This window comes from Ixodes scapularis, unplaced genomic scaffold (genome assembly GCF_016920785.2).
Source record: "Ixodes scapularis isolate PalLabHiFi unplaced genomic scaffold, ASM1692078v2 PGA_scaffold4__175_contigs__length_147842914, whole genome shotgun sequence".
NCBI lineage: Eukaryota > Metazoa > Arthropoda > Arachnida > Ixodida > Ixodidae > Ixodes > Ixodes scapularis.
In genome coordinates this window covers 114,374,114-114,389,201 of record NW_024609879.1, presented here as the reverse complement: position 1 = coordinate 114,389,201, position 15,088 = coordinate 114,374,114, and the positions used below count along the sequence as shown (strand labels likewise).

Genomic DNA, 15,088 nt, shown 5'->3' with positions numbered 1-15,088 from the left:
AAGTTTAAACGATGTTGTGCCCAACGTTACCCCCAGATCTCTCTGGCAATTGGTGCGCGTGACACGTCACGTGCGAGATGGATGGTTGATTGTAGTAGGATTCCTTGCAGGCTTGCGCGAGCTCCGTCCGGCAGGCTTTATCTAGTGCCACTAAATAAGCTACGCTTCAGAGTAACGACACTTGCCCATATTGTGGCTTAAAATCATGGTGGCCAGTTATCCGAAGCTTTATCGGAAATCACAAGAAACACTATTCCGCCCTCCACAAATGTTTAAACAGATCATGACAGAGCAAAAACTATCCCATTCCATCTTCCTAACACCGAATCTAATGCTGAGGAAGTCGCACTTTTGAATCATGACGATCGGCAGTCCCGTCTGCTTTGCACAATCCCCAAAATGGCGGCGCCCACAACAATGTCGGGGAACAGAGTTCCGATACTCTAACCGCAGCTCATTTAGTGGCTCTAGCTTTATCAGATCGAAGGCTAGACATGAAGCAAGCAGCTCCGTCCTGTAGGTCACGTGCTGGGCCGATGAGTGAAGAGGTTAAGGAGGAAAATGAGAAAGAGGCGAGGCGTCAAAAGAGCTTGGCTTGTGAAGGCTACTCGGCCGGCGTCATGCCCCCTCCTGCCCTTCTAATCTCCTTGGTTTCGGTATAGTCTGGTAACATTCAGAGCCGTATATGTAGAGAGTTTGGCCATTCGTTGTGAAGTATATGAGACGAATGAGGAGGTGCCGTTGGCCGAAAGCGAGCTGGGCATGTTCCAGGGCGTCTTCACCAATTCGAATGTGGCCAACCAAAAGCCGGAAATAATACCCTGGCGGTGGTCGCGAGAAACAAACCTGATAAGTGCGTCGGAGTAACTCTCGGTGACTGAAAATATGGTGCACGTGATGTTTCAATCATGGTCATCCAAAATCATGATGGAAGAGTGTGACTAGCGAAACGATCGACATAATCCGTACGCCAAACGCCGAGGGCCGGGAATCTGCCGTCCAGGCGGTCCCACTCCATCCAAACAAAACAGAGCTGAGCGGCGCGTTCGTTTCTTACATCTTTCTGCACGATCATGATCGAAACATCACGTGCATCCTATTTTCAACCAAGGTTTCTACACTTCACTCTTACGTGCTTATTAAAACCATATACCAACATATACCTTGGACCAAAAGAGTTTCTCGCTACCACCGCTAGGGGATTCTTTTAGGCTTCTGGTTGGCCAAGAGAGCACGCCATTGACCAAACTCTCTGTATACACGGATCTGGGAACATTCAGTGACTCTAGCAGTTTGCTAAAGGCTGGCGCCGTTATCGTGTTTAGCTCGGTCTCGGCGGACGCCAGTGGCCCAGGTTTCAAGGCTGAGTGCCCTAACTGAGTGTTCTAGTAACGTTGGACCCGCCCATGTAATGGCTGCATCGAGCATAAAGCACCACTGCAGCGTTCGATCATGCACGAGCGACGATCGTTTACAAGCGTGCGCCAGCGTCTGTTCAAGCGCGGTAAGAGAGCGTCTGAAAAAAAAAAGAGACTAAAAAAGTTTAAATAAACAAAAAATATGCAGCTCGCGCTGTCCCATCAAGGTGATAAGAGTGATTTATTTAACTTTCTTGTACCTGTTCCTTCTTCTTTTCCACAAGTTTCATTTGTTTAAAAAAAGTTTTACCACCAATACATTTTTGCCAGGTTAGCGTCTGCGAGAACGCGAAGAAGCGAAATGATGCGCAACCGAGACGCGCCGGAGAAATATTCGATGCTGTTCGCCAGGGCATGCCAGAGGCGCTTCCCAAACTTGAGAGCTACAGCTCTGCCAAAATCTTGAACTATCCCAGAAATATAGCTCCTTTTCTTTTTTTGCCAGTTTTTGGGAAATATTTTAACTCTTCTGAAGAGCCAACAAAGTTCTAAATGCATACGCGTGAAGTACGGATTAAGAACTAAACATTTTTGGAGTGTTTCGTGCACGTTTTCTGAATCCTGTCTGCTGCGCGTGGAAGTTCTCTCTCTAGCTGTAAAGTTAAGCCTTAGGAAGCATACGAAAATAAGCACAAACAAAATAAAATCGCGATCAAACGCTGTTTCATGGCAGGGGATCGCAAGTGTTTGGGAGAGGGAGGGGGCGAGGAGGAAGATCTATGCCGGAACGCCGGTCATGGGGTACAGATAAAACGGGGCACACCACAAACGTTTTACTGCGGATTTCTTCTCCTTTTCTTTTAAACGTGCACTGCGCAAGAAATGCAAACAAAACACCCTTCCCCCTCCCCTCATCCCCGACAATCTCTACACCACGATTGCGCCCTTATCAACGGGCGCCACAGAATCTAGGTGCTCGCCAAACCACCGATAGTAGCACAACGTCACCCAAACCGACCAAACAAACCGAAAATCTAGGCAAGGGCGCCGTTCCCACAGGCACGCAAATAAATAAATGACAAAATAAATTAATAAATAGTTTTAAAAAAAGGAGCCAAAAGGTAGGGGGCCCCAGCACCCCTCTGGGCCATGCCCGAGAAGACGAAGGCCACTTGCAAGTTCCAATCTCATACCCGGCGGCCGGGACAACTGGAATGCAGCCGACGTTTTTCCTCTTGCCCGTGAGCTACGCGTAGCAGAAGAAAGAAAAAGAAAAAAAGAAACACCTTGCCCCCAACTTTGGGGTTCTTTTATTTTCATGTTATCCGCCTCACCTGTATCTTTCGCTTCTTTATGTTCTGTTTCTCTCTCTCTCTTTTTTTTTTTTTTCAGCGCTCGCGCGAGCAAGCATTAGAGAGCCTGTAATAAAGAGAGTTTCCGACCCTTCGATCATGATCACGTGATTTATGGGCCGCATTTGCAATACGAGCTGCAAGGAGGTGCCGAAAGCGTTGATCGTCTGCTCCAAAGGTCTCCGCCTGCTTTCCTCCTTGCCACACAATACTGCAACGCATGCGCACTCACGACCAATCTCCGCAGGAAGGCAACGTTGGCAGGAGGCTAGATTGGAGAGATGGACCCTCTCTCCAATCTAGGCTCTCTCAACCAAGCGCACACACACACACACACACACACACACACGCACGCACGCACACACACACACACACACACACACACGCACGCACGCACGCACACACACACACACACACACACACACAACTCCCCTGGCGGGCAGACGGCGTAATAAAAAAAAAGAAGCGCAAGAAGCGATCGCAGCGCCGCCGCAACGATTGGTGGCAAGCGAAGACAGCAAATCTCCCATACGCAGCCACAACAAAAAAGCGGGAGCGATTATAGCGCCGCCATCGCGTACAGCGGGAGACGCGCGTAACCAAGCGAGCGGCGTGCGAGTTGTGTCGTCGCAAAAGCCTTCACAACAAGCGCCGCGCCGTATCCAAAACAGAAGCTTTCGCGGACGCGGCGCGTCGGGCGCGTTGGAAACATCGACGCAGAAACGCGCGACATGGACTTTTGTAACCGAAGCGCTCGAGTAAGAGAAACTTAGCAAAATACCGAACAAGACTCATCCGCAACAACGCAACTTGGTGGCTTCTTCGCTTCGTCTCGAAAACTTTGCGTGTACCGGCAACGGATTACTACTCCTCTGTCGGTGCGCGGAGTGCTGCTTGCATCTTCCACTGGATACGCCGAACTAGCTCTGTTTGTGCTGCCCTGTGCTAGGAAAAAGAAATCGGATCAGGTTCGATTGTCAGCGGTTCTTCTTCTTCGTGGGGATTGCTTCCGAGTCTAACGGCTGACACCTGTGCTTGTGGGGCGGTCAGCTAATCGGGGCCTTCTCGTGTTCCTGGGCCGCGCGCTTCGAGCCTTGGACATCAGCCAGTGTGACTCGGGATATGCGCTAAGTCAAGATGTGCCGTCTTGTGCGTAGAGGTGCCGTGCTTTGGGTGCTTCTGGTGGTACTCCTGGTAGTGGTACCGTCGTGCCACGCTGCGGAGGCGGACCACTGCTACTCTGCCGGAGGTGTAGCCGGTATCGTGGTCGCTACCGCGGTGGTAACTGCGGTTCTCATCGGCCTTGGACTTGCGGCGGCCTGGTACTTGCTGCGTCGTCAGGGCAAAGGTAGGTTGACCTGTGGTTTTAATACATCGTTTATTTTTGTTTGTTTTTTAGCTTATATTATGCGTGGATGCGCATAAATAGATGCGGCCGGCCAAAAGACCCGCTTCTTTTTGTTTGTACTGTTATTTACGTTGTCGGACTTGTTTTCGCCTCCACGTCGTTACTGTAAGACACTATAACTACGGTAGTTGGAATGCTCTAAAGAGTGAAATAGATTAAACCATAAGAAACATACAGGATCATATACCGATTCAGTGAAATCAGGTCTTCATTTCTCTGGTTAGACGTAAATGTCGAGCTCTATAAGAAAATAGCCCTATAATCGCCGAAAATTGTAATATACCTCAATTAATAATAATAATGATAATCATAATCAGTTGCCAATAATTTATTTTATTCGATGCCGATAAACGGCCTTGTGGTCTTTATACTGGGACCACTCAATGGCACTATGAGGTTACACTGGATAAAAATATAAGACAAATGAAAAAAGCGTACATGTATATGTTGTGATAATAACAATAACAAAGAGTAAACTATTAATTGAAATACAATTAATCTACAGACCACATAGAGCGAGAGATAAGGTACGTCTGTCACAGACAACAAGGGCATACAATACACTGAAATTCACGTCAATGAATTTCTAGAGGACATTCGAAACATCTGTCGCCGGTCAAGGCTTAAATATTTTTGCCTTTTCTTTTTCTTCTTTTTTTTTAATTTCGGTTGACTTTGTGTAATCGACCGTCGGCTCGCCATTGTCCAGATCGATACGTAAATGTTTGATGACTTCACCGTACGAGTCTTATGTCGCAAGAAGATATTGAGCAACTTCGATTTAGCCTTTTCTTTTAGGTATTTTGCCAGTTAGGAGTTCGTATTAATGCCGGCTAACAATTAAAAAAAAATATCTTTTTTTTTTTTTTTATTTTGATGCTACTCTGCCTTGATGCTACTCTGCCTCGAAACCTAAGCTCTTCGATTGAGTGCACGCGCAGTCTTGCATACGTGACTAAAAAAAGCTAATCGGTTACAATTACAATTCATCTTGGTTAAAAAAAAAAAAAAAATATTCAATGAGGTTACTCAATTATTCGAGAAGAAAAATAATTAACTGGCCGTTACTCGAACACGAAACCGTTACTTTTCCGATTATTTCAGATTTTCAAATCGACCGATTTTCCCCCTCTGGTTTCAAAACGGGCCTTTAATTCGTACCATCCATTAAAACCATCTTCCCGTTGGAGATTTGGTTCCAGGATTCCTTGCTAGCCTTGGTTGTGACGGTCACAAGTATATAGTAACGATTGCGAGCAATTTTAATACTTTCGAAGGTAATCAGATTACCTTTGTGATTACTTCCTGATCAAAAGTAATCGAACGAGAACAAAATTACTCCGTAAGGTGATCGATTACGAGTAAATTGCTTGCTTGGGATGGGAGTATCGTGCAAATCTGACTGCACGGTAACATCCTAGGATTTCAGTCCCTTTGGGTTGTAGGGGAATGCCAAACAAAAACTTACCGGATGAAGAAAAAAAAAAAGTGGTGAGCTTTTGTCCGGATTCGCCGAAGAATGGACTAGCTTTTGTCCAGTCACCGGGTAGGGGAGTTAATAATTCCTAAATACCTGGGTCAGCTTTTTTTTTTTTTTTTTTTTTTTTTTTGCTTTTTTTATATATATCTTCAAATGTTAAACACAAATTTATCCGTTCAAAAAAAAGAAATAGAGACAAATGGTTATTCGTGTTGAAAATACGCAATCTGTTGAAAGCGATAACCGCCCGATGGTGGCAAAAATACGATATCGATTCAAATTGAAAACCATGCGATATGGTGAAATTTTAACTCCAGCTAGGTATATGTCTTTGTCGAAACCATACCCTGTTAAGATTTAAACTCTTCGTTTTATTTTAGTTTTCGTTTTTAGCGGCCGTCCGAAGCAGATCACCGTAGTAGATATATCAAAAAGAAAATTACGGTTTGCTTGTACGGCAGGATGGGTGTGGAACCTGAGGGGCAAATGAATGATCGAGGTCCTCCCCTTCAAGATGTAGTCTCAGCTTGCCATAAAACGTCTGTTATTATTTTTGTTTAATTAGAATTAAGGCTAAAACACATGATGCGAAAAAGTGAACCGTGATTCGGACGGAAATCGGACTTGATAACCATTGTACTCAATTTTCAAAACAAACAAACAAACAAAAAAACACATGTTTTTTTTGTTTTTTTTTTGCGGGAAATTGCGATGTTTTACTTTTCTCGCGCCGAGCCGTCCAAAAACCAAAAACTCCGTCCGAAAAAAAAAAGAAGAAAAATAGATACAGATAAATATTTAACGCTCTAGATTCCTCGAATATTTTCCGATTTTTCGCACCTAATTTCTTTTGCAGTTTCCGCAGTGTATATTCGGTGGTTTTTCGGATCATGTGCTCCTCCAGCCTTTACGGCCAACGCGCTAACATCACGCGTGTCCGGCATCGAAGCTCGAACCGAAATAAGTTTACCTAACTTCACGAACTGATGATTTCCTGGAATGTGTTGTCGCTCTTCAAACTTTGGAGCTTCCATTCCTCGGTATTCGCACATCAAAATTCTATTTACGTGCATTCTTGCTTAGGTGTTTTTATTCCAAGGACCTTCGTTGCAATTTTGTCTTCCTGCAGATCGCCAGTATGTTTTTCTATTCTGTGGTCGTATTTCGCTTTTCCATGTTGATTGGATTTACGACTCTCTGCACACTTAAAACTATCGCCAAGTATAATTTCTGTCATTTTTATCGCTCTTTCCACCTCACTTTAATACTGTACATTTTTTTACTCATTTTTTTTTTTTTCATGCAAATTTTGCTTCTAGTTTTTGAAGGTTGATACAACTGTACAAATTCCAAACAAATTATGCTTTGTAAAAAAAAGGCTGTTTTTTTTTTGGGGGGGGGGGGGGGGCAGTTTTTAAAGGCGTTCTAAGTGCGACCTTTTGCGGGCGCAGTATGGAAGCGATCGAGGGTCACATTGCGAGGGTTTTGTAAACACACAAAAGCCGTCACAGCGTCAGGTGACACTGATGTCGCGTGACGTCACGGCGGCACGTGAACTGAACACAAAATCCCCAGCCGGCCCGATAAATGGTACGCATTAAACGAAATACAATTACGTGCTTAGCACATGCTGACACTGTTTCCTGCCTTGTCGTCGAGACCTTTGTCTCCATGCGTTTCAAGATCTCTCATTTTTTCGAAAATTGTATCATAAAAAAAAAAGAAAAAAACTGGAGATGGGAATTGGGGGGGGGGGGGGGGGGGGGGGGGGATAAGTTTCTTAACTTACCTCTCATTAATTTACCCTTTTCAAAACTCCATCGAGCAACATTGGTGGTCGCCATTTCTTGGCCATCCTGGTGATATCCCACACCTCCTTGTGGTAGTTGCGAAATTGCAGAGGGGAAGCAAATATGCTTAGAAGGTTGAAGGGTGGAAACATACTTTTGGTTTTTAGTTCCTAGGCTAGGTGGAGCAAGCTACCGCCCGTTATAAAGGATACAGCCGTTAGCGTCCATCCACCTATTGGGCACGAAGCGTCTGATTGAACCCCGGTTCTCGCCGAACGCTAACGCAGCTCTCGTGTCCGATACATGCTCAGAGGACGTGCCCAAACGATGGAGGACTCTTATAAGTGGCGCAGCAGATAGATGGCGCGCACATCTGAAAAGAAGTCTGTTGGCTGACCACGAGGAAACTTGCTCCGTGACTTTTTGGTCTCTTTTAAAGAACAGCCTGCAGAGTTTATTTTTTGGTCCCGAGTATTTTATCCCCCTTTGCGTCTCCAAGCCGCCAAAACACTCGAGGGGGTTAAGTCTGGAGATGTGAATGCATTAGGGAGGCGGGACGCAACGCACGGGCGTTGCCCCATTATTTGGGCGACCGAAGATGAATGGACCTGATAGTTGCTCGTAAATAAATGCTCGACTGATAGTTAAGTAGTTTCGAGTGTTCCTCCTCCTCCTCTCTCTCCTTGACGGGCTAAGGCAATGCCACCTAGAAGACGAGGCCGGCGCCATTTCTCCCCGCCCCAAACGTCATCACTGGATGGATGGATGGATGGATGAATACGGCTGAGCCCTTTGGATCGGGCGGTAGCTTACGCCACCTAGCCATTTTGTTTTACCATTTAAGCTTAGAATATTTAAATGTGAAATCTATATTCACTCCGCAGTGCACTCCGCAGTGCAAAGTGCACTAGTGGAGCTACGCAGCGCCACCTATGCGGCTCGCCAGTTTGTCTGCTCCTTTCGCAGGAGATGTGCCGTGACGTCAGAACTACGGCGAGCTCTGATTGGCTTTGACTGAAAGGATAGTGAGTAGTAGACCTCAATGCCAGATGCCTTGAGGTCTACCGGCCACTCTTTTTTTCTTTCAATCAGCCAATCAGTGAGCTCGGCGTAGTTCTGACGTCATGGCACACCTCCAGCGAAAGAAGCAGACGAACTTGCGTTTCGCATAGCTCGCGTCCGCGTCGCAGCCGACGCGTCTCGCAGCGTCACACAGCGAGTGCGACGCTAGAACGCTGCGTCGCAGAGACGGAGAGTCTGTTGCTTGGGACCACTAACGATGACGTAATGCGCAGGCCTTGTCTTCCATGTGGTATTGGCTGAGGCCGCCGCCTTCGAGATTCGACACCGGAGTGTATGGACTGCATGATTATTATAGAAGAGCGATACTGTGCAGGTATCTTTTTTCTCTTTCGCAACGGTGTCTTTTGAGTGTGCAATCATCTCGAGTGTATTTTAAGTATAGGGTGTATAAACCCCGCTCCGCGAAAGTGAGTTGCCGATGCGCGCTCTTCAGTGCTCGTTGTCACACCAAGCTAAAAGACAGTTTTGCGCATTGTTCGTGCGCTACGCGAAATAGTTCTTAACAAGATTTGGTTGTTGATGGAAGAGACGATGTCTTTGGGGCTTGAAACGTGTATACGTCTAGATAAAATGACATGGATATAATCTAAAATGCATCTATACGTTTATCTTAATTCAACACGTGAAAGGGGAAACCGCCAACGTCCAGTGAGGAGCCGCAGTCTCTTTACTGTCGACTGACACACTGTTTTGGTTTTGGACATAGGGTCCGTGTTTTCGGGGTTTATTTTTCTTCGAAATCGGGGGTGTTTTTGTTTGGGGAGGGGGGAGGGGGGGATTATTTTTTTTTCCGCAGATTCGATGATTTTCGGCGTAAAGTTCGGGGATAAAAAAAGTCTGCGTTTATCGGGGCTTATGTTTCAGGAAATGAGACGCGAGAATGGGTTACCCAACCGTCAGAGCACATCGGCTATGATTGATATACATAAATACATAATTTGTGCCGTAAAAAAAAAAATGGAAATGGGATAGGCGGTGTGTTTGCGAATAATGGAACAGCCTCACGGACAGTTCAGTGGTGGTTCCATTTAGGGTTAAAATAAAATGAAACTGTAAACACAATTATTTTTTTTCCCCGCGCATTTTTTTAAATTATTTTTAGTCAGGGACAGCTCGAATTCGGGGTTTTTCGGTTTTCACCGATCTGCATAAAACCGTCTCGGGGGTTCGAATCCCGGCCGAGTTGCCCGCAATCTGACGGAGGCTTATTGTGGAGAAGGCGCCGTGGTAACCGAGCTTTCGGTTGCTCGTCAAAAGAACCCCAGGTGGTCGAAATTAATCATCAGTCTTCCGCTGGGGCGTGCCAGATGCCCGTCGTTGGTTTGGCACGTAAAAAAACCCCAGATTTTACTTTTGTCTCGGGGCTTAATTTTCGGGGTTTATCGGTATTTATACCGAGACGCAGAACCCTATTTATAAACAAGCCCGCGTTTGTCCACACCGGGTGTGGCCGGCTCTGCGCGTGCGCAAAAAATTCAGATTCGAAGCATCTTCTGCGCATGCGCAGTGCCGACAGCAGCGCCACCACAGCGGCGTGACGTCAAAGATATGAGTTAGTCCATAAGTATTCTCGAAGTGAATACGAGTATAGGGCCACTGTACATAACCTACGCTCAGAGTTTCTGCAATTCCCCGATTTTCTCGTAGGCGCCCCCTTTTCGGTACTTTTTTTTTTTTTTTTTTCTTTATTTGTGTCTGCGGATACATGTTCCGCAGAGGGGGTTTAAGGCTAAAGGCACAAAGTGCCTGACGAGGCCTTAACCCCCTCTTGGCATGCGGCGAGCAACAACATCCATATGCAATACACCATACAGATATAATACACCATACACATATAATACATAGTACATATATAATACATCATACATATTAAGTACAGATTCATTAAATTCATATCAGTTCAATAGCCAAATCTTCATACTGTCAAATATACAGTTTTTTTTAGTTTAGACATACTAAAACAGATAAGTATTAGATATATATACGTGGTAGATCCAAAAGTCTAGATCACGACAGTTTTACACGAGTCTAAACGAGATATACATTGACAAACTGAAGTAGAAAAAAAACAAAAAAAAAAAAAAACATGAAGCTACAAAAGAAAGAATTTCAAAATACAAATAACATTCTTATACAATAACTTGTATAGACTTGTGATAAGACCTATCAAAAAACGAAGTAACGAGAAAGGTAAGGTCATTGCTAACAAAATATGATTGCAGTTTTAAGAAAGACAAGCAGTACCTAACAAAATGTGAGAGCACTGCACAGTAAATTTGTTTTACAATCTCTTTTAAATTTTAATATTGATACATCAAAGTTTAGTTCGAGTAAATCACGATTCAAAATTGAAGCAGTCTGGAAGGCTAAAGTTTGTCGTCCATAATTTGTGCGTATTATAGGTACTTTACGTTTCGGTCGTCGAATATCGTACACTGGTGTTAGTTCACTTTCTAGCGCTAAGTAGGTTCTATTCCTGTGGATTAATTGAAGCAATTTAAAGTAATATATTTGATTTGCCCTAAGCATGTGATGTTTTAAAAACAAAGGTTCCGTACGTAGATTCCTGTAATCCCCCTTGTAGTCCTCGAGCATACGTAAAATTCTTTTTTGGAGGACCATTAATTTATTATAGTTTGAGGCTGTTGTTGTCCCCCAGACCAAAATTGCGTAGCTTAATTTTGAAAGAACCAATGAGTGATACATATTTTTAAGCAGCCAACATGGGATAAAATTTCTGATTTTATACAAATTGCCTATAATTCTGGACAGGTCAGCTTTTAACTTGTTTATATGAGTACTCCATGACAATTCCTCACTAAACCAAACACCAAGAAATTTTTGCTCGCGTACTTGCTCCAGTTCTAAACCTTCAAATTTGATACTTATACTATCGGCGTCCCGTTTATTTACTGGTTTAAAAATTACGTATTTTGTTTTGTTTGAGTTTAATTGCAGTCTATTTCCTTGAAGCCATTCTGAGAGTTTTAAGAGGTATGAGTTTGCGGCTAGCTCAATACTTTGTTTTGTTTTTCCACTAAAGAATATATTAGAATCATCAGCATACATGATTACTTCCTGCGGTCCAGATATTTTTGTCAGATCATTTATATATATTAAAAATAATAAGGGGCCTAAGATTGATCCCTGGGGAACACCATGTTGTATATTTAAGTGGGAGGAGGATATCTTATTAATTGTAACATATTGATATCGATCGGTTAAATAACTTTTTACTAGTTTTTGTGCGATTCCACGTATACCGTACCTACCTAGTTTACGCAATAATATTTCGTGCTGCACAGTGTCAAATGCTTTTCTTAGGTTCGGGAAAAGCCCGAGAGTATATAATTTACTTTCAATATTCGCAATTATTTTGTCTTTGATATCTAGAAGAGCTTGCTCCGTAGATTTATGCTTTTGGAATCCATATTGTGAAGACGTTATAACTTTGTGCTTATTAAAAAAACATTCCAACCTATTCTTTATAGTAGTTTCGAAAATTTTTGAAAATATAGATAAAATAGAAATTGGTCTATAGTTGTTTATGTTGTTTACTCCCCCTCCTTTGTAGACAGGACGAATTCTGGCAATTTTAAGTTTGTTTGGAAAAATTCCGCTTTGTAACATTTTATTTGCTAAGTTAGACAGGACCGGAGTTATTATCGAGGCTACATATTTTATAGGTCGGGGCTTAATGTCATCTTCACCGGCCGCCGAATCATTTTTTAGATTTTTTATGATTTCATCAATTTCTGAAGTTGATACCGGGACCCACATTATAGAATCCATAAGGCTATCTATATTCACATTTTCGACAACACTGTTTATCTGTACTAGTGGGTACGCCCCTACATTTATAAAATGCTGATTCATCTTATCTGCGGCTTCTTTGCCGGTTACAATCTTATCTTGCAACAAAAATTCTTCTATAAGGCTGTCTTTTTGCTTTCTGTTTGACATGTCGTTTATTGTTTCCCATATCTTACGTTGGTCGTCATATATACACTCGAATTTGCTCTGATAGTACATACGTTTGGCTTTTTTTAACTCGGAGTTCAGCTTGTTTGTTTTCTTTTTGAATTCATGTAGCAGTTTTATATCACGAGTCTGAATGAATGCATGATACGTTTTGTTCTTATCACTTATTCGTTTATACATATCAGAAGTGACCCATGGCTTCCTCTGTTTTTTTTTCCTGGGGTTTGCTGTTTTAAGGGGAAACGCTTCATCATAACACTTTTTGAACTTATTAAAGAAAATAGAGTAGGCTAAATCAGCACTGCCCTCTGAACATGCGGCATTCCAGTCTGCTCTTTCTATGAGACTATAGAACTTCTCTAAAGATTCCGAGTTTATTTCCCTAAAAAGGTATGGCTCGTTTGTGTTGTTTTGTTTCCTTTTAGAAACGGAGCTTAAACAATAAATAGGCAGATGGTCACTAATATTCTCAGTGAAGACACCTGACGTAGTATCCTTTTCTTCTAAATTAGTTAGACAGATATCAAGCGTAGTCGCAGTTTCAGCAGTCACTCTAGTAGGTATCGTGATCAGATTTACACAAGCATATTGGGTTAAAAGGTCACTAAAGTCTCTCGCGTCTGAATCTTGAGAAGTTATGTTTATGTTAACGTCTCCAAGTATCATAAGTGAGGCACCGGTTGAACCCACATAACGTAGTAGTTCTTCTATGAATTCAAAAAAAGCTAACATGCTGCCCGAAGGTGGGCGGTACACTACGGCAATAACTGTGTTCTTGATTATAATTGTCATGCATTCTATGTTTACATCAAGTTTGCAGAAATCGTCAACAACTTCGTACGATATACTTTGTTTCGTGTAAATGGCCACACCTCCGCCTTTCCGTTTATCCCTGACAAGTCCGTCATACTTGTAATCTTGAATATTTGGGGCTGCGTCATTTGCTGATAGCCATGTTTCTGTTTTGATTGGTACTTGGCGGAGGATTAAGGATTAAACTGAGGATTAGCACAGTAAATATGTTTTGCTTCTTCACTTGGGACCGTTATAACATTTCTGGAGGACGGAAAAGCTTTTTTTTTATATTAGGTATATTGCTTCGGATAACATGGCAAGTACCAATCTTTTAAGCACCAAAGTTCATGCGATCATCGAAAGAATCCAATCCAATAGCTGAAGTATCGTTAGCCCGAAGCGAAACGTGTGGGTAGAATGAGCCCGGTTCTTGAGTCACAGTGCTCGAGATTTTGTCTAGTACATGCGTCTCTTCGAGGTTTTTCATTCGGACGATGATCGTGTAGAAATGTTTCTTGTTGCAACAGCACCGATGGTTCTGCGGCGCAGGAGTTTTCATCCTGGAAGCTATTTCTTGCTTTCAACTATCGTCATATATCGAATTTGTTGGTTTGTATTTTATCCGATATATTTTAAGCGGCGCTCAGACTGCTAAATCTACGGTTACGCTATACACGCGCAAAAGACCCGCGGAGTTCTTCTCCGCGGACATTTATGACAGAGTTATCCGCGTACTTGTCTGGAGCACGTTTGAAGCATATGTTTGCCTCATGTACAGTCGGCACGGAATGAAACGCGAACAGTGGGTGCATGGTTTTCGCTAGATGCCGCACCACCTGAACCAGATGGGAGCATGCAAGAAGACGGCTCCTCCTTCGATGTGTTAGACTCTTGCTCAGTGCATCCAAACCTTCGGTGTTGCGTCTCTAGGTGACTCAGCGTGGGTCCAAAACCATGCGTTCCTTGTTCGCGTTTCATCTCGTGCCGACTGTACGTACGTATGCCTCGAATATGTCTGCAAACAGTTTTTGTATGACCAATGTAACCTATAGGGCCGTCGTACAGGGAATGTAAAGACGCCGCAGACAGTGTTTTGCATACACATGCTTCAAACGTCAGTGAGGCATGTCCGCGGGTAATTCGACCATCCTGTCTGCGGACATGTCTGTCATCATGTCGGCGATGCTTTTTTTTTTCCTTTAGTCGCAGTTCAGTGGTTCAGTAGGGGATGATGTCGACGATTATATGGTGCTCGCTTTTACGATGTTGTTGCCGATGATGATGATAATGGTGATGATGATATCGATCTTCTTTTCTTTTTTTTTCGCACGAGCTACTTAGATTCCTGCAGCTCCATGCGTAGTTTAAACGAGCGGGGAATTCCGTCGTCGTAATCTGCTTCATCACAAGGGCTCGCGGCGGACAAAAAGATCGAGTGGACCAAAATATCTCCGCCGTATTATAACACTGGTTGGCTTTATCGTCGGGGGCTGTTTGAGAGCCCTTCGTTTTGGGGGACAGCTTATCGGCGATGTCGAGTGTCCCAAGTGGAATGCCGGCAGTCCGTTATAAAGAGTGGCGATAGAGAGCTGCCCCCTTGTCAGGGAACGACCGAGATTTCGTTGCGCTCACGAGGACGAAATACCCCGTGGGCACACACGCTGATGCTAGCACGCGTACACGCACGTGCACACATAAACAGCCGTACGAAGCACACACACTCAGCACACAGAGGTCGGCTGTGTAGCGTGTGAAGACGGGAATCTTGGACAGGTTCCTGTCTGAGGTACGTGCCAGAATTGTTGTTTGTAAACGGGCGCGATTGCCCACAGCAGCTGGTG

General features: G+C 43.8%; 1 protein-coding gene across 1 annotated transcript in view; it reads left to right on the top strand.

The window, feature by feature from the left end:
• Positions 1-3,331: 3,331 nt before the first annotated feature.
• Positions 3,332-15,088, top strand: part of LOC8032991 — a 120,587-nt gene continuing 108,830 nt past the window's right edge. The window contains exon 1 of the mRNA XM_029967433.4: positions 3,332-4,058. Within this exon, the coding sequence (XP_029823293.2) occupies positions 3,848-4,058 (211 nt within the window). The 5' untranslated portion in view covers positions 3,332-3,847. The remainder of the gene's footprint in view (positions 4,059-15,088) is intronic.